The sequence below is a fragment of the Gracilinanus agilis genome, chromosome 1 (assembly GCF_016433145.1).
Source record: "Gracilinanus agilis isolate LMUSP501 chromosome 1, AgileGrace, whole genome shotgun sequence".
In the NCBI taxonomy this organism is placed as follows: Eukaryota; Metazoa; Chordata; class Mammalia; order Didelphimorphia; family Didelphidae; genus Gracilinanus; species Gracilinanus agilis.
Window position 1 is genome coordinate 755,276,137 of NC_058130.1, and position 22,909 is coordinate 755,299,045.

The 22,909-nt window shown below is 42.4% G+C and overlaps 2 protein-coding genes across 2 annotated transcripts in view; one reads left to right on the forward strand and one right to left on the reverse strand.

Annotated features, from left to right (window-relative positions):
- RAD9B (RAD9 checkpoint clamp component B) overlaps positions 1-978 on the forward strand; it is a 46,088-nt gene extending 45,110 nt beyond the window's left edge. Inside the window, exon 11 of the mRNA XM_044658783.1 lies at positions 493-978. Coding sequence (XP_044514718.1) covers positions 493-621 — 129 coding nt within the window. The 3' untranslated portion in view covers positions 622-978. The remainder of the gene's footprint in view (positions 1-492) is intronic.
- A 1,619-nt stretch (positions 979-2,597) lies between these two features.
- The window catches only part of PPTC7 (protein phosphatase targeting COQ7), a 37,714-nt gene continuing 17,402 nt past the window's right edge, over positions 2,598-22,909 (reverse strand). The window contains exons 2-6 of the mRNA XM_044685417.1: positions 18,122-18,345; positions 13,329-13,527; positions 8,882-9,005; positions 7,462-7,591; positions 2,598-6,544 (exon numbers count right to left, since the gene is read on the reverse strand). Coding sequence (XP_044541352.1) covers positions 6,486-6,544; positions 7,462-7,591; positions 8,882-9,005; positions 13,329-13,527; positions 18,122-18,345 — 736 coding nt within the window. The 3' untranslated portion in view covers positions 2,598-6,485. The remainder of the gene's footprint in view (positions 6,545-7,461; positions 7,592-8,881; positions 9,006-13,328; positions 13,528-18,121; positions 18,346-22,909) is intronic.

Sequence of the window (22,909 nt, forward strand, 5' to 3'; positions counted from 1 at the left end):
AAACCTCTGAGTGCTCTATAAACACTACTATTATTAGTAGCAGTGGTAGTAGCATCGAGTTCCTGAATTCCCCTGGAAGGATGTGGAAGTAGAAAGAATAGTACTTGGATTTTCAGCTGCCTGATTCTTCACGCCTCCTGTGAACTCTGAGGCAGCAACACACATTATGGCCTTTAGACTCAGCTTCTAAGAAAAGCTATCATCCTGGGAGATTTCAGAAATGTTAGAATCTACACTTTGAAATAAACAGTGTAAGGGAAGCTAGAGTGCTGCCTGGAGGCAGGAGGTCCTGGGTTCAAATGTGGCCCTCAGATAGTTCCTAGCTGTGTGACCCTGGGCAAGTCAACCTCAGATGCCAAGCTCTTACCAAACTCTTTCACCTTGGAACAGATACCTGATATCAGTTCTAAGACAGAAGGGAAGGGTTAAAAGGAAAAAAAAAAAACCAACCAACAGTGATTCACTTGTGTCCCCCCCCTTCCTCCCCACCAGTTTTGTTCTCTGTTTTTTGGAGCAGTTTCACGGAAGCCACAAGACCTCAACCACCCCGGGCTCCAGCTGACAAGAGCAACGGACAGTGAAGAAGATGTTACTAATGGTCGGCTCTCGCCAGTCTTTTAGCGGTGCCCAGAGAAGCCCGTCTCCCCCGCCGTGACAAGATGACCCACCCCTCAAATGTGCCTCTGCTCAATGAGTTCCTTTACATATTCCCCAGTTTACCAGGTAGTTCTGAGAGCATCGCAAATATCATTTTAAATGGCAGCTTCTGTGGAAGGGGTTTGGCCCTTAGTGTGATCTCGGATGCCTCGTAGGAGGCACCGGCTCGCCAGGCCTTCCTCTGGCTGTGGCCACAACTGAACATTTAGTTCCCTTCTCAGAGCAGTCCAGTGCCCTTTCACAACAGCTCGTGCACTTGGCGGCTTTACAAAAGCATTTAAACTTTATTCAGTGGTTAATAACTTGGAGCGGTCCCTGACAGCTCTTACTATATGTCAGCACGGCTTGCCACACAAGGTTGTTTTGTGATCAATTTGATAACTTTAGTCCTTGGGTACAAAGATTCAAATTCTGGTAAACTGCAATGTCAGCTTTTCCTCTATTGTTGTAGGGTTGAGAAATTTGGGGTGAATGGTTAACTCCCTGCATTCCAGAGAGACCACCCCAAAAAGCCAATTCTATTTTCTTTATTTTCTGTGAAACGTGGGTACCTATTGCTTTCTGTTCCTTTATACTTCCCTGTCTCTTAAGTTTTGTGAGAAAGGCGCGATCTTGTTTGGTATGACCAAAATGTGGTCGATAGCCCAAATGTCATTGTACTCACTCCCAGAATAAAGCGGCAATCATCACTACCAAAGTGTATGCCTTTGGGCTAGAGGTGGGGACAGGGGAGAATGCCCTCCTGCTTCTCTGCGGATGGTAGTTCACCTCAGAAACGTGAACCAGAGAAATCTGACACAAAGAAAAACACTGTTCTTTGATATCCCCTTGGTTGGCCTCTCCCTTCCCCAAATCCATTTACAGTCATCTATAACCCGACAAACCTGACTCATGAGATCCTATTGTTAAGTCTTTTGGGAAACCACAAATATGACAAGAAAACTGAACTGACAGGCAAATGCATCTTGGGCCATGAGAAATCCACAAACAAAGGGAGCAAGTGAGGATGACTAGAACCGAACAGACTTCTGAGGCCAGAATGAACGGGCTCTTCCTGCCCAGTAAAGGAGTTGCAGCAAACAAAAACTAAGCTGACCCCCAGATTTTTCAGAGTAAAAAGGGGCCCTTCCCCAGGTTCAACTTTAACCTTTTCCTTTTTCAGCCCATAAATTTGAAACCTCTTTTATTGGTCTTTTTGGTTTGTAGGTGACTTTCACGTGAGCTGTTCCTAGTAACATCTCAGAAAAAGGAAAAACAGATGAACTACTTTTGAAATGACTAGTCACTACTTAACAGAGGACATTCTTACTGAAAGATGAAGAGAATCATTTTCCATGGCTATAGATAGATGCCCAAGAAGTTTCAAAACTTTATTCATGAGTGGGCAGATGGGGCTCTGGGAAAAGCAGGTCTTGAGGTGATCAATGCCTTTTGACTAAAGTGCACGAATGGCTTTCTGCTCAGACATTGCTGGTCCTGGCTGAGCAGGACAAAGCTTTCAACTTTTGCTAGCCACATGCAATGACTTCGGAGTTCACATTTTTCAAATTAGTTTACAGAATAATCAGAAAGGGTTCCTTGGTACTCCGTGATGCCAGGTTTGACGCTAAGACACAAAGCTCTCTGAGGGTTCATCTCGCCCAATTAGGAGCACACGGTTAAGATCTTTTTTTAAAAAAATGGTGCCATCTTGTCTAATGTGTAATCTATTTGCATGCAAGATTTCTGGGGAGCCGAGTTGGTGGAGTGGAGGTGGGAAATAGACAATAAGACTATGCCAAGGCCAGTGCGGTGTAATAAAGGCTGTCTATACTCGTGGCTCCAAAATGCATAATCACTGCTGAAGGTCATAAGCAACTGAGAAAAATGATGGTGAGGCAAAGAAACAGTCTCTGCATTAGTCAGTTACTGCATGAATTCAAAACAAACACGTGCACACATTTTTAGTATAAATACTATATTTATTAAATATCTTTACAGTTTATTTAAATGTATGTACAGAACTATTCCTGCATAAGTTATACTTCAGACATCCAATTCAGGTACTTGCCTCTTGTAAGACAGGTAATGATAGTCTCAAAAGAAAAAAAATTCTCATTAGTACAGGTACAGATTCAATTTTGTTTTGTTATTTTAGCCAATTTTGCCATAAGCCATCTGATACATCTGTGATCTCTGAACAGAAACAGCCAATTTTCAATTCAGAACTCTCTTCCCCCCCCCCCAATATCATTATGACTTGAATCCAAATCTCATGTGAGTTCTCTAAATGGAATCAGATTCTGATTTCTTGTATTTGAAATTTTTTCTTTCCGTACAAAACATGTATTACTTTTGTCCCCAGGGAAATTGGATGTGGTAGTTCAAACAAAAGACAGCGAGTAGGGTGACAAGGAATCATTGACATGTGAAAGCAAAGACGTTTTCTAGTCCAAACCCTTCTTCTCTACGTAGCCTTAACATGGACTTTCCCCAAAGAAATCCCACATTCCCCGTCTCGTTACTTGATGCGGGATATTGACTTCAGAGCAGTTGCCTCCACAGAGGAAACTTCCTCCATCACGCAAAGCAGTGAACCTAATATTTGATACAAGGACAACCCCCAAACAAACATACCTGGAATGGATTCTCTTTGTGGTTAAGTACCCATCAATCACATCGAGCCACTACATTACCCTATTATTGGACAAAAAAAAAATAGCTTTTCCCCCTTATTTTTCTCCTCCCCTCTACCCTGGGCTTTAAAAACAATGACAATAACCAAAAAAACAAAACAAAACAAAAAACAAACCAACCACATGGACCCCACTGTATCTCCATTCAGTAGATTTTTTTTTGTGCGCAGGCAGCTTAAGTTCATAGGAAGAAATAAGGTTTTGATATGTTTAGAGTGCACATTTTCAAACAGAACAAAATAAAATTTTCAAGCATGTGATAAAAATATTAATTCTTTATAATACAGTATTGCTTTATAAATATAGATGGAAAAGCTATAAACTTTACTGGTCTTTGGTGCATCCAGTGAGGGATAAATAATTTGTAATTTGTAAATTAAAAATCCAAATTTTCTCGTTTGCTATAAAAGTCCATTACATGAGGCAAATGGCTTCACTTACACTGCTTGATTTAAGCTATCATTAGCACAAACATCAGCTTTAGAGACAGACTTACTAAGTGGCACAGCTCAGGCAGTCGTTCCCCAAGATCGAGGGTCCCCAAAAGGGCCCAACAATCTCGAACCACTGAGGGAAAGGGGGGGGCGCAGGAGCTTATTGGGAGCCCCCGAGCAGTTACAAAAGAGTGGAGGTAACCCAGCACAGGGAAGAAAGACTGGGGAAGGGCGGGATACAAAATGAGAAAATACTTTGGGTCATTAATCTGTAGGTCAAGTACTAGGGAACTTCTCCATAGGACTCCTCGCGACATTACGGAGACAAAACGTCAGTTTTCTTCTGTAACAACCATTTGTCAAGCAGGACTTTAAGCTGATTAAGTAAACTGTAGAAACTACCACCTGCCTAGTTCTAGAACGACTGTTTGGGGTTTCATCTGAGCAGAGCCTGAGCCGGTCATTTGCCAGCTCTCCTCCTCCCAGGAACCAAAATTGTAGGCATTGGAAAATTAATGCAGAAACATCCAGATCGTGAGGCCAAAGGCCTCAGACCAGAAGAAAATGGAAACCCCCCAGACAAGAGAAATTAAGCCATCAGCATAAGTATGAATATATTCCTTTCAAAAAAATTCCATCTGGATGCAACCTTCTGTTTCTTAAAAACATACAGACTGCAAATAGTTTGTGCAAAATAAATACCCGCCATGTGCCACACTCACTCTTCCATGTTTTATCACAGCACTACAATTTCTCATTATTCTAACACTCCCTCCCCTCCCCCCCGTCCCCCTCTACCAAAGAATGCTATTTGTATCAAGTTAGGGTAGTTAAGGCATTCTGACATGTAATTAAAGGTGATTCAAAATATATATCTAACATTATGCCAATTTAGGAATAGTAGATAAATTACTGAACGGCTTACAAATGAATAACTCATTCTCATTATAAATGAAATGCCTGTTACAAGCATGATGCTTTGAAATATAGTAATGACATGTACATGGTACATGTTAAACAATTTTTAAATAAAACCAAAGCCTGACATACAGTTTTGCAAATATACAGTACAACTTCACAAAAAAAAAAAATCTTTTAAAACCAGTTGAGGTAACCTCAAACAGAACAGTTTTAATGCAATAAACCGGGCAGAGTAAGATCTTCTTTAGAGGAAAACAGACTTTCTACATTCTCCTCAAGTAGAAACTCGTTTGGTTTAATTGCATTCTCATCTAAACACCAATGTTACCTGACTTTTTTTTATATATATAAAACATGGCTTTAATTTAAGGATTTCTAAGTATATATCTTTCTACCACCAAGTTAATGGAAAAAGGAAAACTGACCCAAAAATATATCTTTACAGCAGTCAACTTTCAAATGAGCCTCAAAAGTAAATAAGTGTGAGCTTGCAGATAATGGAGAATTTGGATGCTGGGTAATTCCAATGAAAACAGTATACTGTCAAATGGCTATTAAGAAACTGTAAACATTAAGTTTGAATCTGACAGCCCGCAATTTCTTTAAGGGAAACTTCCAATGTCAGATTTTCACAAAGAATTATGTTTTTTTTCTGGGGCCCTTAAGTGCTCTTGCCATTCAGTACTCAAAGTATTTGCTTACACGGATCAACGTAACTTTGATGCAGCGTGTGCTACACAAAGTGGGTCTTAACCAGGTCTACGGAACCAGAAGCTGACACAATTCAAGGTCACGGCCATCTTCTCAAATCCCTGGACCTCCATCCAGCCTACCGTTCTTGCACAGAGATGTTGGCATACTTCCCTGCAACACATTTGGACAAATGAGGCGAGTTTCAGCCATACTTTTCAATCTCTGGGCTTTCAAGAGTTTGTTTCACAACCCAAGCAGTGATATTTCCTCTCCCTTGACCTCCAATTAAACTTGGCAAGGAGTGTCTCCTCTCTCCTACTCCCAACCCTCAAAGCTTTTCCAGACTGTCCCATAAGCTCATTTTATCTGGACTAATGAGCTACTCAAAAACTTTAGTCACTGGAGCACAATTAAGCATCTTTTTTTAAAAAGCACAAACATTTGCATCCATAGAGTTTAAACTGATTTTTCTCTCAATTTTGTAATAAAAGGGCTCTTGGGCTCAAGACTTTAAGATGAATCCAGAGCTTAAAATGAATTCAGAGCAATGTTTTACAGCAGAATTATAAGCCCCTGAAAAATAGGGGGTTATGCCAGAAACACACAGACATACTCTATCATCTTACAACAACAGACTATGCATGTGAAGGTTCATGTGGAACATTTCCTTCAACGAGTAATGCATTTTTCTAGTAGATGTAGTAGTATATGACTTGTGGTGGGTTTTTTCAAAAATAAATTGTACACATTCTAGTTTTGAATTACAATCTACCCACATTACTCATCTGCAATACTTCAATTGAATTCTGAAAAATAGCAGCCATTTTTTTGGCTCTGAAGGTCTTCCACCTCCCCCTGCAAAGGATAACTAGCAATGAAGGACGAGCTTCAAGTCTTGTGTTTTCTTCAGCTGTTGCTGGCAGACGTGAGCTAGTAGTATGACAGTAGTGGTTCGTAACAAGGATCTCAACCGGATTGTAAAAAGACAGGCGACAGGCGTAAATCACTGGCCATCGAGATCAGCGGCAAAGGAAAACTCGGTCCTGCCAGCAGGAACAGTCCATACACAGGGAAGAGGAAAGTCAGAGGTTGACATCGAGGAGAGTTAGTCTGTATACTCAGCTACGATGGAAAGGAGGACAGTGATGTCATCAGGTTTTCCTCCTGAAAGGAAAGAAGATCACAGCATTTGAAGACAAAAAGCCAAGCAGGGCAGAGAGATGGCCTAAAGCATCAAAGCCCCAACTGCCGGTGAGGCAGGTTCTGCCTATCAATACGCAGCAGCTGGACAGACCCAGCGTGGTCTCACAGAAAGAGAAAGTGATTTTTAAAAAGCCTGGACACGGGAGCTTCTCTGCTGCGGTCAGTCACCTTCCCCGAGGGAGATGGGCCGGCCCACACTGGCGACTCCTCTTTGTTTTAGGGCAGGAGCATCGGGTGAGTGTTAGCAGGCACTGGGAGACCCACCGAGGTCCACAGAAGCCCACCTGTGTGGACGGGGTCACAAAAGCAGAAAGGGACAAAGCTGCCAGGCTCTCCTTTGAATGAGTCTTGCCGTTATGTTTCTACTGTGGCATGCTAGGAGGATCCTGCAGCAGCCAGAAGCCCACCAGCCTCACAAGCTCTGGCAGACATACACTGACAGGCCTTTCTCCAAAACAGTATCACGACGGCACAATCATTTAACTCTGCAAACACTGTGCCTTCCAAGCAGCCGGGGACAGTTTTAATATGTGCCCCTTACTGAAGCAGTGGCAGCGAGGGAGCCTGGAAGCAGTACAATGCGAAGCCTGTGAAGGCCACTCTGGAAAGACTGCCTGAATTTGCCCAGAGGCCTTTTGGGCTCAAATCCAAGGAGTGCGGTTCTGGCACTCGGGGATGTCCAGGTTATCCCTGCTTTGTCCAGCCAATAAAGCTGTCACTATCCCGATGACCTTGGTCCAAAGGCACGGGGAGGGGAGGGGCACACGAAGGGAAAGGCCGGTGATTTGTTGCACTCAATTACCACCTCTCCGAAGGGGCCAAGAGGCTTCCACTGCACTTACAAGCCCCGAGGCTCCAAAAGCTTCCCAAAGGCTTACCTCTCACATTCAGTCCGTTGTCACATGCAAACTGGGCAAAAGGTGACATGTAATTTGGGTCATATGCCAGCTCATGAGCTTGCTCTGCAATGCTTCTTGCGGTCTGTTGTATACTCTCATAATTTGAATTCTAGAATAAAGGATAAATGAATTATTTTTAAAAGTACTAACCCACAAAGGATCACTGATTGAGAGCTGGGGGTGGGGGTAGGGAGAATCCCTTCACACAATAGAAGTATTGCTTTGAAAAAGATATACTTTTCAAACTCTGCTTTACATCTTTTAAACTGGTTCTAGCCAATCACCTCATTGGGTCACAATGAATTATTACATTAGCCTCCTGCTTGGCCTCCCTGCCTCTAGACTCTTCCTCCTGAAGTCCATCCTCCACTCAGCTGTCAAAGTGATCTTCCTAGGACGCAGATCCAACGTGACTTGACATAACTGTGACACCTGCTGTGGCCCCCCAACCAAACAGAAAACCCTCTGATTGGCTTTTAAATCCTCTCTCCTCCTCTCCATGCACTCTAGGATTCAGCGACCCTGGTCCACTGACTCCTAAGTGATGCTCCATCTCCTGGCATCCTCGAGGCCTAGAACACTTTCCCATCTCATTTCTGCTTTAAGTCTCTAGTCAAGTCTCACAGGTTGCAAGGAGCCTTCTTCGGGCTTTCTTACCACCTTCTCTCTCAGATCACCCCCAACAAGTGCTCATTTGTACAGAGTTCTTTGCCTGGGGCCTCCCTTGCTAGAAAGGGAGCTCCTGGAGGCCAAGGCCGCTTAGCATGGGGCGCTTCATAAAGGCTGTCATCTTGGAAGTATTCCTGCTAGTACAAGATTGACAGAATGAGAATTGCAGAAGCTTCTCTGCTCCTTGTTTAGAGAGGCCCCTTTTGCCAAGCAAAAACAGCAGCCCAAGAGGCAAAAGAGCACCTGTAGAGACTTACATTCTTCTTTGGGAAATAGCTACTAATACAAACACTGGCGGTCTGCCCCAAATGAATGGCAATGTGTGGACCAAAGGAACAGAAAGAGGATTTAATTTCCTTGCAGGGTCTCTACAGGAGACAAGATTATTGTTAATTGTCAAGTTTTCAGCTGATGCTGACTTCTGCCGCTCTGAGTGGATCTTATAGGACTTGTTTGTCACCCCTACCTTTCGCCAGATTTGCTCTGAGCAGAACAGAAAGTAGGAAGAAAAATAATAATGAGGTAAAAACGATCCTTTGCCACTTATTCTCTTACTTAATTTACTTCCTGAGGGTGTACACAGCACCTCAGCCCCGTCTTTCCAGCATTTACACCTGCATTTACTTGGAAGATCTAAATTATGATTTCTTTGACCAAGTTTGCAAAAAGTTTGCAGCTCGAGAAGAAGTGCTCTGTCTGTGCCAGGCAGGTGAGCTTTGGGGTCCATTACCTTTAACTTTTTCAGCTCCTGGAGGATCATGTAATCGGGCATGTTGTCAAAAAGCCCATCTGTGGCTGTCAGGATGATGTCACCTAACTGGACGTCAAAAGAAGTGCTGTCAGCAGCATCCGGGCTGTGGAAATGACAAAGCCATGAGCAACAAAAGTAAGGGAATCATTTACAGACACAGAACAAAGTTCATATACATGGTATTTCTTTGGTTTGCATTAATGGAGTCACTATACTTTGTGCAGCTTGCTTTAATCGCTACTGGGGTATTGGTTCCAAGCAAAAGAGTAGTAAGGGCTAGGCAACGGGGGTTAAGTGACTTGCCCAGGGTCACACAGCTAGGAAGTGTCTGAGGCCACATTTGAACCCAGGACCTGACTCTCAATCTGCTGAGCTACCTAGCTGTGCCTGCCTCTCCTGCTCTCCCTGCCACGCAGCTTTCACTTTAATGCTCCTGAATCTAGACCACTAAAAGAATTCATCTACTGAAGCTTGCTTTTTTCATAGACGGATGATCAGGCTTCAGCTGGGCTGCTTATACATCCGTACCCCCTTCTACTTTACCACCCAGGTAACAATTAGCTTATTAACCACTTAAATTATGACTGCTCTTGGCGAGGCACAGAAGTCGAGATGAAGCGAGAGTGCAAGAAGCTAATGAGAATATTTTGCAAAAATGGTATTTTCAGAGGAGGGCAGACACCACCAATGAAAACTCAAAACTGACAAAGAGAAGCAATCTCGTGGGATTCAAAGAGAAGCCCAGGGCTTTAAGATGACTCAGATGTTAACAGGCTTCAAAACTCCTGGTTAAAATGAGTCATTTTCTCATTTCCTAATTCTAAAGGGCCCAAGTCCTAATCATCACCAAGAGGGCTGCGGCTGATTGAATCTGGCTCTCAGAAGTCAGACTGTTATTTGGCTTAAATAATATTTGGTGTAAACAGGCAGGTTCAAAAGCACAGAAATGCTGCACAATGATTTTATGTCAAGTACTTAAGTGTGACCTAGAGTTTACAAAAAAATTTACTCTATCTTTAATATCTCTATAGGATGAGATAATGGACTCTCCCCATTTAACAAATATTTAAGTACTTTCTTTCTTTTTCCAATGCAAAAGGCATTAAGTACTATAATTCCCCTCCACACACGGGATCAATACACTCTGTCAGGGTATACCATGTATACAGGGAACATGTACAGCCAGGGCAACTTGTGCTTCTAGGGCAACATCTTGCCATAACATCTCTCTGCCTCTAATGCTACATACAGATTATTTACACGATAGACTCTTTGAAGCAAGGATGACTTAGAAAGATATTTTCAAATACTTTAAAAAGCCTTTTAAAGGCTCCAAGGGGGAAAAGAGTTGATTTTTAAAAAAAAACTGAGATAATCTTTTTAGGCAGGAAAACCTACCTGAAAGAAAGCAGAGACTGAAACAGGAAAAAAGAATCATTAGGAATTTGGCGGTGGTGGTAGAGGGAGTGGGAAAAGTTCCTCCCTTCCCCCAATGTGGGGGTGCAGGCCTTTTACCAGGACAGGTCTAAAACTTTAGGATCCCAAATGATCGAGCTCTCAAAACTGGTCACCAGGCTGGGCCTAACCTCTTAAACTGCCTTTTGAGGAAAGAATCAGGGGGCTGATTAGGCAACAAGAAATGGAAAAGAGAATGAGGTGGGGAGAGGGCAAGAATAAGGCGGGAAGAGCAAGAGAAGAAGAAGTAGGAGAGCAGAGCTAAGCTTAAGAAGGAAAGACAAAAAGCTTTTGTACAGGCCCAGCCACTGCTAGACTGCCTTTGAATGAAATGGCTTTTGTAAAAGAGCTTCCTGCCATCTACACGGTGCACAGTGACAAGTCCTCCAGTTCACCTTTTCCTGACCTTTACAGCAAAAAGCACTGGCTCTGAAGTCAGAAGACCAGGGTTCAAATCCTGCCTCCGACACTTACTACCTGTGTGATCTTGGGCAAAAGTATGAACTAACATGTATCCAGCCCTGGCCCTCAGGATTCCTATTTGTAAAATTGGGGGGCAGCTGAGGTGGCCTTTGAGGTCCCTTGAAGCTCTATATCTCTGATCCCAGGATCCCTGCTACTAAAAGGAAGCATGGCACTGTGATGTCTAAGTGAGAATGAAGCTCCCCAGATCCAAGCTTTAAAACTGAAGGAACCCTATGGAGGGAGTGCAGCAAAAAGCTCCAGTTTCTGGGCCTTCACACTCAGCTCCAGATCCCTGAGGTTGTCCACTCCTTTGGGGACATGAATAAGAGTGCAGGCCAAGAAAGGTATCCACTCAGGTGGCCTCACTTCGGGTCCCCACCTGAGTGGACTAGAAACTGATCAGGAGTCCTAACGAGTCCCATATCTAAAAGTGAAAACAATCATTTCAGGGGAAGTTGCATGTTGTGAATAAATCAGGACAAGTTACCCAGACAAGGAGGAAAATTCAGTAGAATTAAAAATGAGGAGAAGCCTGGCTCTGCATGCATGCTTGCTCAGAGGCTTTGGTAACACATGAGACCTCAGAAAGTGCAGATCGATGACTGCTGGGGCACCCAAGGCCACTTCTCTGCTCAAGTTCTGGTTGAGTTTTTTTTCCCATGAGTGGCCTTTGCTGCTCTGCCTGTAAAAGACTTCCTGCTATTGGCCAGTTTGTCCTCTTCTCCCAACACTCCCATCCATGAGCTTGGGGTTCTGCCAAATGCAGTTTCTGCCCATTTTGACTGAACACACTGTGCTGCTGGGAACCTGCCTGCACTGAAACATGAGCTGCGATCACATGCTGGCCGGCCTGCCCCATACACCAAGGAAAGCAGTGGCCACCGCCCCGCAGGCAGGCTGGCCACTCCGGCCCCAAACCAATAGGACTCTAATGATGTGGGAACAGCTGGATCTTCAAAAGGGAACAGGTGCAACCGACTAAATGAAAGCTCAAAGCTATGGCAGTCTGTCTTCCCCAAGTAGTGCCAGCCAGTGATGATACCTGGCACTTAAGAGTTCTTGACCTTTAGGGGCGGGCCAAGCTCATGCCTCCAGGGAGGTCAATACGGTCATGGATCACTGCCACCATAAACCAATTTTTACAAATAGCCTTATTATAATTTCCCCCCAAAAAACAGCACTATGCCTATTTTGTAATCTAGTTCAAGTCTACCTAAGAGTTCCCAGAAAGCTCTACTCACTGACAGAACTGTACTTACTATAGGATCCACTTATTCAGCTTAAAATGCTAGCAATAAGAATTGGTTCAATGCCTCAAGATCTGGTTCTCTCTAGACCAGCAGGTAAAGGGCAGTGAGCAATCACTAAAGCTTCTCTCAGGAACAACAGCTCTGATATGGCCCAAAATGACCGTGAAACTGGCAATCAATTTTTCAGCTCCCTAATTTTCACATTTGTGTTGGGAAAAGAGCCATTTAAAGATCTTATAATAAATTATAAGTAAACAGTAGGCTCTTGCCTACTTAAAGTTTAACTTCTAAAAAGGTGATAGAGAACGCATCAATTAGTATGAAAAACCCTGGCAGAAGGACAATCCCCTTTCACCAATAATAGTCAATTGATTTAGATCATTAAAAAAAAAAAATCAAACCCTTCCTTTCTGTCTTAGGATTGATACAAGTATCAGTTCTAAGGCAGAAGAGCAGTAAGGGCTAGGCAATGGGGTTTCAGTGACTTGCTCAGGGTCTGAGGTCACATTTGAACTCAAAACCTCCAGTCTCTAGCCTGGTTCTCTATCCACTGAGCCACTCCCCAGATCACATCACACTTGAATTTTCTCTGATCAACCTGGTCAGTGCTTTGCCGGACTCTGCAATGTATGCTTAAACAATGAAGCAAGTGAAGGCTCCCTGCCTGGGCCATATACTAGTTCTCAGGACATGAATGTGAGTAACACAGAAGGGCAGTCTTTGTGTTCCATAAAAGCACAATCACGACCCAATCTGGGCTAGTTTTTGTCAGAATGAAAAACTGTAGCTGGCAAACACAACCTTAAAGCTAATGCTATTAGGCCATTGTTGACTGCTATCCATGTTACAGAATCCCACTCGGCTGGAAGAATGATAATAGCTAACATTTATAGGACGCTTCATATCTTATAAACTCCATAGGGAGGGTGCCATTATTTTTCCCATCTTAGAGGAAACTGAGGTTGAGAGGTAAAGGGACTTGTCCCAAGTCACCTAGCTCAGCAGTATCTGAAACAGGATTTGAACCTGGATCTGCCTTCTAGGCTGGACCTCTGTCCATGTACCGATAGGCTGCCTGGAGCACAAAAGATCCATCTTTCTGTGAACTCCAGGGAGAACCATCCCCTCAATCTATCTTCCTATTAACTCCTTACATGGGAACTGAAAGTGACTATCACCAAACTATTAAAGCCAATGATCAGGGACTCCCGTGCCACCAAAGCCACCAAAGGAAGAACAGGGTCCGAGTGACTCACCTGTCACTTAGGACGACACCCTCTGCTTCAGGAGGCGCTATGGAAAGCTGGAATGGAGTGTTGAAATAGTGCTGCTGCTCGTCCGATCGGTGGACCACCTCCCCTCCTCGCACCACCAGGAAGCCGGAATCCCCCAGGTTGGCTGTGTGCAGGCGATGGCTTGTCCTATCCAAAACCACTATGCAGGCAGTGCTGCTTCCTAACAAGGAAGGAAACGAGCGTCAGGCCAAACCCTTTCCTTATGTCTGCTCAGGATACATATTTTCATCAGGTGGCACTGTACATCTGCATTTGCTAGCTGGATTCCTTCTGTTCAAAGGGCATCATATTTTATACTTCCTATATTCTGACTGGATGGATGTTAACAAAAGCTAATTAATGTCAATATGGTAGATCAGGTACAGAATTGTAGAGAATATTTTTAGAAAATAGCAATAAAAGGTAACAGATTTTTTTCTAACCTTTATTTTATATTATATTAATGCTTAATCCCACCCACTCCAAATGCCCAGTACATGCATAAAAATCCCCAAGTTTTAATGCTGGAGATTGATGTACCACAAGTATTGCACTATGGTGGTTTGACTTTCTTTGGTTGGATCCATAAGATTTCAGAGCCAGAATGAACCTTATCGATCATCTGGTTTATTTTATATACAAATTCTCCAGATGATACACATTTTAAAAAATTCTTATTAAATCACGGCTGTTTTAACACTGAAACAAAACCAAAAAAAATGATTTTATCTCGGTCTCACTCTAAATATAATTCCTATGAAAATAGCCTTTCTATTGCAGCTAGTGAAGGTCAATTAAGATGTTTAAAAGGTCAGCACGTTGTGAAGATAAGATACTAATTTTAATATTAAATACCAGCACAAAGTCAGCCACATTATTACTCTGACATTTCTCTTGCATCACTGGCCCCGAAGCCTTCTGTAGGAGATGCAGTAACATTTGAGACAGGGCACTTAACCAGCATTTAAAATGAGGGTGAGGAGGAACTCATTTCTAGCTGCTGGGGTCATGAAGCCATTTCCCCACATGGGGCGGGGAGGACTGGGTGCTGGTGATTCCAAGGAAACATTTCACCTGCAGCTTACGGAACGGAGGAGCCATCTTTCACTTTAGAATTTAATCAGATAAACTGTAAATAATTGACATTTCTGTGGCCTTTTTAATGTTGGCAAAATGCTTTTCATATATGATCTCATTTGATCTTCAAAACAAACTTGTTAAGATGGTCCCCCTGGTGTTATTCCCATTTACTGATAAGAAAACTGAGGCTCAGAAGAGGTGACTTGGCCAGGATCACACCATTACTGAGGGTCAGAATCTGAATCCAGGCCATCATGACCTGAAGTCCACTGCTCTTTTATGCCACTATTTTACCTAGCTAACAGTGGAAACTGGGATGTATATTCAAGTAGGGGTCTCTTGAAGGCAGGGACTGTTATATAGTAAGCACTTAATTGAGCAGGTAGGTGGTGAAGTGGATAGAGTGCTAGATCTAGAGTCAGGAAGACTCATCTTACTGAGGTCAAATCCAGCCTCAGACACTTTTTAGCTATGGGACCCCGGCCAAATCACTTCACCCTCTTTGCTTCAGTTTCCTCATCAGTAAAATGAGTTGGAAAAAGGAAATGGCAAACCACTCTAGTATCTTTGCCAAGAAAACCTCAAGTGGGTTTGTGAAAAGTCAGACACAACTGAAAAAACAACTAAAGGTTCAATGAATTGAACACATTAAAATGTTAAGAAAAGAGCCAACATCTTTTGACCTTTTAATTTTAAACTTACCACAAAGGTATCTGGAGTCCACTAAGCCCTGAATTCAAATCCAGCTGCAGAGAATGAATTGCTATATGACTCTAGGAGAGTCACAACCTCTGTTTGCCTCAGTTCCCTCATCTATAAAATGGGGATCGTAATAGCACCTATCTTCCAGGGTTGTTGGGAGGATCAAATGAGATTAATAATTGTAAAGTGCTTAGCAACTGCCGGCATGAAGCAGGTATTTAAGATTTTATAATTTACAGTGCTTTTGAATAATTCAACCAATCTTTACATTACAGTTAAGATCTCTAATAGCAGAATGAGCTGCTCTGGGAGGCAGTGGGTGGGTTCTCCCTCCCTGGAGGTCTTCAAGCAGATCATGGATGAATGAGCATTTGCCTGGAGAGTTGCAGGCAGCACTTTGGGGGAGTGAGGGGAGTGTGGGTTGAACTAGATGTTCCCGAAGGCTCCCTCCAACTATAAATCCCATGAATTGATCAGCTAGCTAAAAGGAGAGGGCATTAGAGAGCTACTGAGGACAACAGATTAAGAGGGTTTGGGGAAAAGATGAATCTCTAATCATGTTATTCACTGTCAAAATGAGGGACAGCAGTGCATCTATCTGTATTTATAGGCAGCTGACCGAATCAAATGGCCTCATCATTTGTCTTATTCTTAACTATCCAAAGCTTCAGCCTACAAAATATCTGGCTTCAGGTGGCCCAAATTTTTCCTACCCCAGATTATTTTTGGAGGCATGTGAGGCTCAGTCACCAAAGGGAACCATTTCTTGTCAACCAAAAGCTAAGAGATCTCCTGAAAATTTGCAGGGTGAAATAGAAAGAAGTCACCAGCTGGAGCTGAGGGAGCAAACTGGCAATGAAAAGCAAAGGGTGACTGATGGAGGAGACCGCTCTGGACCATTTAGCCAGCTCCCCGGCAGATCCTTCCTACTCCCTAAGACGGAAGGATTTTCACTGTCATTTAGCCCCTGGTTTTGTAAATAACTATTAAGCCTTAGGGGGGTAGCAAACCCAAGAAGGCTCGCCTTTTGAGGCCTAACCTTTCAAATTCTTAGGATACAGAGACTTCCGAAGATCTGCATTCTCCTCTGGAAGTTGTGGAGATAAGACGTGTCTGCAATTTGCTTATGAAATCACCCTGGGCTGTAATAGCTAGATCTTCCAAAACTCACCAGTAAGTTCTTAGTCTTTCCCTGGAGTCTGACACACTCCTTAGGGTTTTTGTTTTTTAGTAATACAGGTAGGAAAGGGACTAAACATTTATATGGCACCTGTGTACCTGGCACTGTGCTAAGTGTTTTATAGCTATTATCTCATTTGATCCTGACAACAACTCTGGGAAGGAGAGGCTATTATCATTCCCACTTTACAGATGAGGAGACAGAGGCTAAGTGACTTGCCCAGGGTCACATAGCTAATGATTCCTGGGGGCTGAATTTGAACTTGGGTCTTCCCGATTCCAGGACCAATGCTCTATCCATTATGCCACTGGCTGCCTCTTCAGCGAAATACAAAGCCTCCTGTGGCCACCATGATTGATGACCATTTTGGGCAGAAGCTGTGGTTCAGGTGAGCTCTATAGGCAGCCTCTGCTAAATGACCTGGAAGCTGAATTACATAGTCTGGGGATATCTGAATTCAGGTGAGAGTAGGGCAAATGTCAGCAAAGCAAAGCAAGGCTTTCTTTTTAAAATGTGCTTTAGAAGAAATGAGTCCTATTTGAATATGTTTCTTTTATTAAAAGTAATTTGGGATTCATGAAAAAAAAAAGTTAAAACCCTCACAAAGAGCCCCAGATCAGTTTTATCTTTACAGTCCAGTGTGTGCTCTAAAGCACTCAGAAACAAGGCAATCAGACAAGTGTGAAGGGCAGGAGGCTGCCCTCCATCCAGGGCAGAGAAAGCAGACCTTCCCACATTAGTAGGGACAAGGAGCCCAGAGAGGCACCATGCAGTATCCCTTCCTATTTTTGAAATTTCAAAAGAAATATTTTCCAGTTTGGATTCTCTTCCATTATCAACACAAATGCATACATGTTTATGGAAATGATGATGGAAGTTAGACTTGGAAAAAATATTCTTATTGGAAGATCCTTAATCATCTTCATTTCTGATCACGATCTCCCTCTATCACCTAGAAATTAACCCTTTAGTGACAAAGGAATGCTAGCAACGAACAATAATAGAGATACTTTCAAATGTTGAGCTCAGTTATTGAGTAAACTTGAAGCCGTAGCTTTAAGTAGTGACTTTCCAACCATCTTATCAACTTAAAAATTAGTTGTTCAAAGCACTATGCTAGGAAAGGAGGTTCAATCCCTACCTCCATACTTAATTCTCTTGGAGAATACAAGTAAACAAGCAAATACAAGGGAATTTGAGGAGGGCAAGTGCTCTTTGAAATTTTTTAATAAAACATGGGATCCACCTGTGTCCTGCTAGTTACTGAACAATCAAATGGTTTTTAGCAATCTGAATGGGACTTTAAAAAGCTTCTGGAGAAATGGGCGTATTTCTTCACCAAGAAGAAGAGAGAGGTGAGAGAGACAGGGAAGAGAAAGGGAGGTGAGAGAAAAAGATGGGAGGGAGATAGAGTGAGGGGGGAAATCGAGTGCTGGACTACAATGAAGTCAAGAAGGTTTGATTCCAAAACCATTTCAGACACTTACCAGTGATGGGATCCTAATCCAGTTCCAACTTCTGAAAAGCCTAGATTTCTCATCAGTAAAATGAGGTCTCATAATAATACTTGTTCTAACTACCTCTTAGGGCTTTGAGTTAGAGGCTGCTTTAAAGCCCTCAAGACTGAGTAGCAGGCCCAGGGTGGGTGAGACTCCAGGTGATCTCCTTGGTTACTCTGAGCTGTGTGTGTATGTCTCTCTCAGCCTGCTTAGTGCAAAGAGAAGAGAAGCCATGTAGGTGAGGGGGTGTTTTTATTGTTAAGTCACATGGTATAAAAGAAACAGAAAGGTACTTGAGAATTTTCTCTCCTTACCGAGCAAAGGTATTTTATTCTGCAGTAGCTCACAGTAACTTGTGGTGAGAATTCCAACAGGATTACTTGGTATGAACCGTCCTTCTTTTACTAAGCGTTCACACGTTCGCATTAAAGTCCCTGAGAACTGAGATGGATCAACTCCATAGTCTCTCCAGCCTCCTACACCATCTGCTACCCCTAAAAGGAAAAAAAAAAGGTGGAAAGAGATGAAAAGAGAGTGACTAGTTCAAAGACATACAACCAATCATATCAGTCAGAATTTGAACCCACATCCCTCCTGACTTCAAGTCCAGCCAAATTCTAGAAATCATTATTATAAAATTTATAGTCTACTTTAAAACATTAGAAGTAAAGTTGCAGCCAAATAAACATGCATAACCAGTAACATTGCATGCTCCTAAATCAATTTCTCATCATATACAGATGTGTTCCTAAAAAGGGAAACAACCTATATGGAACTACTTTCCTACTTTGATGATAAAATAGGTAAAGAGAGCTGCAGTCAGATACAGGAAATAGAGTCAATAAACATTAGGTGCCTGACTCTGCTAAGCTTTAGGGATACAACGGAAAGTAAAAGCTGGCTCTTGCCCTCCAGGAGTTCACACTCTAATGGGGAAAACAGGCAAACAACTATGTTCAAACAGGCTACATACAGGATAAACTTAGAAATAGCCAATAGAGAAAGGGCACTAAAATCACGGGGGATTTGGCAGGGACAAGGAAGTGGCATATAGCTAACAGGGTTCTGTGGGAGCCTTCTCCTAGCACAGTAGAAGATACCAATTTCAGGCTCACTGTTTTCATGGCAAATTGATATGTAGAAGTTCACTTGTAGGGAATCCTAAGTTCTGAAATTCTAGAGCATATGAGCATCTCTCATCTCTTTTGAACTCCAGGCCTCCATTACTGATTACCTGACTAGTTGTGTCCCCCTAGATGTCTGTCTGCCATCAGCATCTCATTCTCAACATGTCCAAAACAGAATTAATTACGTTGTCCCTTATTAAATCTCCTAGTTCTAGCAAAAGCAATGCCATATTCTCAGTGCTTCTCAGCTTCTTAATGTTGAGAGGCAACCTTGAATCTGTTTCTCCTTCACTTCCTCCATCCCATCTAGGCATCTGCCGAGTCCTGTTTTGAGGTAGGTCTGACATACTGCCCTTTCATCAGTTCTCTTCTCTCCATTCATAAAGCTTCTACCCAAGTTAAGGTCCTAATCATCTTTCATCTGGATCATTGCGATAATCTCTATATTGGTCTCCCTGCTTTAGTCTAGGCTCTCTCCGATTCATTATTCCCAGAGCTACTAAAAGTATCTTCCAAGAGTACCAGTCTGGCCATGTTACTACCTTGCCAAAAACTTGCAGGGGCTCCCTATTGTTTCTAGCATAAGATACAAACTTAGCCTGGCACTTAAGGCCTTATAGAGTGTGGTTCCAACATTTCTTTGTAGCCTTACTTCACATTACTCTTATTACACACTCTCTCCTTGACCTCTCTTCTCCAGCCTCTGACACTACTGATCACTGTTGTGCATCTCCCTCTAGGTTTTTGGGACAACCCTCTTTCCTGGTTCTCCTCCTCCCTATCTGACAGCTTCTGTTGCTAGATCTTCCTCCAGTCTATGCCTTTTGACTATAAGTGTCTCACAGGGATCCATCCTTCACTCTCTTTCCCTTCTCCTACTATACGATTTTACATGGTGATCTCGTCAGCTCCCATGGCTTCAATTATTATGTACTGATGATTCTTAAGTCTATTTATTCAAGCTTAACCACTCTGCTGGCTGCACCTCCAACTGTATATAAGACATCTCCAACTAGATGTTGTTCTTTTGACCAATATACCTTTTTGGTTCAACATGCCCAAAAGGGAACTCATCTTTCCCCAAAACTATTCCTTCCCAAATCTCATTTTTGGGGGTACGATGATCCTCTCAGTCCCCCCAAGCTTGAAAGCTAGGTGTGATCCTCGACTCCTATCTACCAACCTCCACAGAACAAACAGATGCTGCCACTACCCCCTTCCAGGCCTTCTTCTCTTCAAAAATGGATTACTGCAACTGTCTGTTGATGGGTTTGCTTGCCTAGAGTCTTTCCATTCAGCCACTAAAGGGATTTTCCTAAATTGGAGTTCTGACTATGCCATTCAGCCTCCATACTTCAGTGGCTCCCTATCACCTTCAGGATCAAATATAAAATTCTGTTTGGATTTTGAAATCCTTCATAATCTGGACCCATCTAGCCCCACCTTTCTAGTCTTCTTACACTTTATGCCCACTCTACCACACATATTCGTCCATCGGGTGACACTGGCTTCCTTGCCAAACTAGATACTCTCTCTAGGGGCCAGGCAGTTGGTCTGGCTGCCCTATGCCCGGAATGTTCCTCTCTTCTCATCTCCACCTCCAGGCCTCCTTTAAGACACAGCTAAAATTCCATCTCCCACAGGAAGCCTTTTCCAATTCCTCTTAATTCTAATGCCTTATTTCCTATTAATCCTGTGAATAGTCGGTTTGTATAATATAGTTGTTTGCATGTGATCTCCCCATTAGATTGTGAGCTCCTCAAGAGCTATACCCATCTTTTGTTTTCTTTGTATTCCTGAGCCTTAGCACAGTCCCTGGCACATAGTAGGTGTTTAATACATTTTTACTGAGGGGCTGACTTCATGCTTGGCATATAATCCTCTATCTTCATCTCTCAGAATCCTTGGGATCACATTCTAGGCCTTTCATACCCCTCAGGCATAAAGGTAGTTCCTCCTCACATTACCTTCCACTTTATATGTAGGTGTACTTGTTCTGTTTCCCAGCAGAACAAGAGCCCAGCCTCTTACTTCTTTGCAGAGCTAAGAGAACTATGGATATGGAACAATATGCATGCACATATACACATCTTGGGCTTTTTTCTTAAAGTATGTTAAATATTTTTACTGAACTGGTTTTCCCCCCCTCCTTTTTTATATTTTGTTATAATGGAGAGGAAGGGGAGATAGATACTTTGGGAGATGTAGATGATGTAAAAAACAAAAGATCTATCAATAGAAATTCATTTTTTAGGCCCTTAGAGGGAAGGGATGTTTCTTTTTGTCTTGGTACATACAGTAACTTTTTAGATCTTTATCTTACAGTTTCAAAGTGGCAAAGTTCTTTAGAAGCTACCTAGCCCAACCTTCATAACTGGGCAATCCCCTCTACAACACACCATCTTGTGTTGGAAGGCTCCCAGAAAGATGGGGAAGTGGGCCACCTCTTCTGGATACCTGATTGTTAATAAGTTTGTCCAAAGACCAGCAAAAGTTACTTCTTTTCAACTTCTGCTCCTTGCTTCCAGTTCAGCTCTCTGAGACCAAGCAGAACAAGCTTAATGGCCCTTCAATATGCCATCTTCCACTACTGGTAGCTCACCTATGATTATCCCATTCCAAATTAAGTGTACCCTTCTACAGGGGAAAATCTGCTAACTAGCCTCCTTTACAGACTTCTTTCTCAGAAAATTGGGAAATTTGCCCTTCTCCACTTTTCTTGTTCCTCATCTACCCACGATTCTAGCCACTGGCCTTGAGCACACCTACTATTTCAATACTTTAGCATGTAGTTCATCTGCAATAGGGAACTAGAAGACATCCATGGTGGGCTCTCTTATTCTCTCCTTATGGAGCTTGGGAAGGCATTTCTATGGAGCTCTTTTCAGTCCAAGAATCGTTCTCATTGGGAAAGAGAAAAATGGAGCAGCTCTGCTTTTCAGTCTCCTTGTGAGTATCCTATCTGTTCCAACCTGTAGTCCTAGCCCTTCTTCTTTAATCATCCTTTTCACCAATATGACTTAAAATGTTTTTTTTAATATTATCCTTGCAAGCCTCAATGAATTCTGAGATTTCTCTATTCATCCTATCCTTATAGGACAAAGATTCTATTCTTTAAAAAAAAATGTATTAATAGAATTTATTTCCAGGTATCTCAGCCCCTCCCTTCCTTCCTCACACTACAGAAGGTATCATCTGGCAAAGGGATATGTACATATAGATTACTTTTTTGTGTTTCCATTTTTCAGTTCATTCTCTGGAGGTGAAGATTCACAAATCATTCTTCAAATATTAAATCTATAGCTGTATATAATGTTCTCTTGGTTCTACTCATTTCACTCTTCGATATCTCATGTAGTTCTTTCCAAGATATTAAAAAAAACCCACCTAATCTATTCATCATTTCTTACAGTGCAAGGTATTCCAGCACAATCATATACCACAATTTGTTTAAACATTCCTCAGCTGATGGATATCCACTCGATTTCCAGTTCTTTGCCACCACAAAGAGAGCTGTTAATAAATGTCTTGGAACATATAGATCCTTTCCCTTTTCCTCTGGTCTCCTTGGGAAATAGGCCCAGTAGCATTCACAGTTTTATAACTGGACATTATAAATCTAAATTGCTCTCCAAAATTGTTGGAACAGTTCACAGTTCCACCAATAGTGTATTAGTGTCCCTATTTTCCACATCCTCTCTAACATTTGTCATCTTGCCTCTCTGTCATTTTAGCCAATGTGATGGGTATGAAATGATACCTCAGAATTGTTTTGGTTTGTATCTCTCTTATCAGTAATGATTTAGGGTATTTTTTCACATACCTATATATATAGCTTTGATTTCTTCATCTGAAAACTGTTCATGTTTTCTGCTCATTATCAATTGAGGATGGCTCTTACTCTTAAAAATTTGACAAAGTTCTTTATATATTTTAGATACGAAGACCTCTATCCAAGAAGAATATGAAAACTTC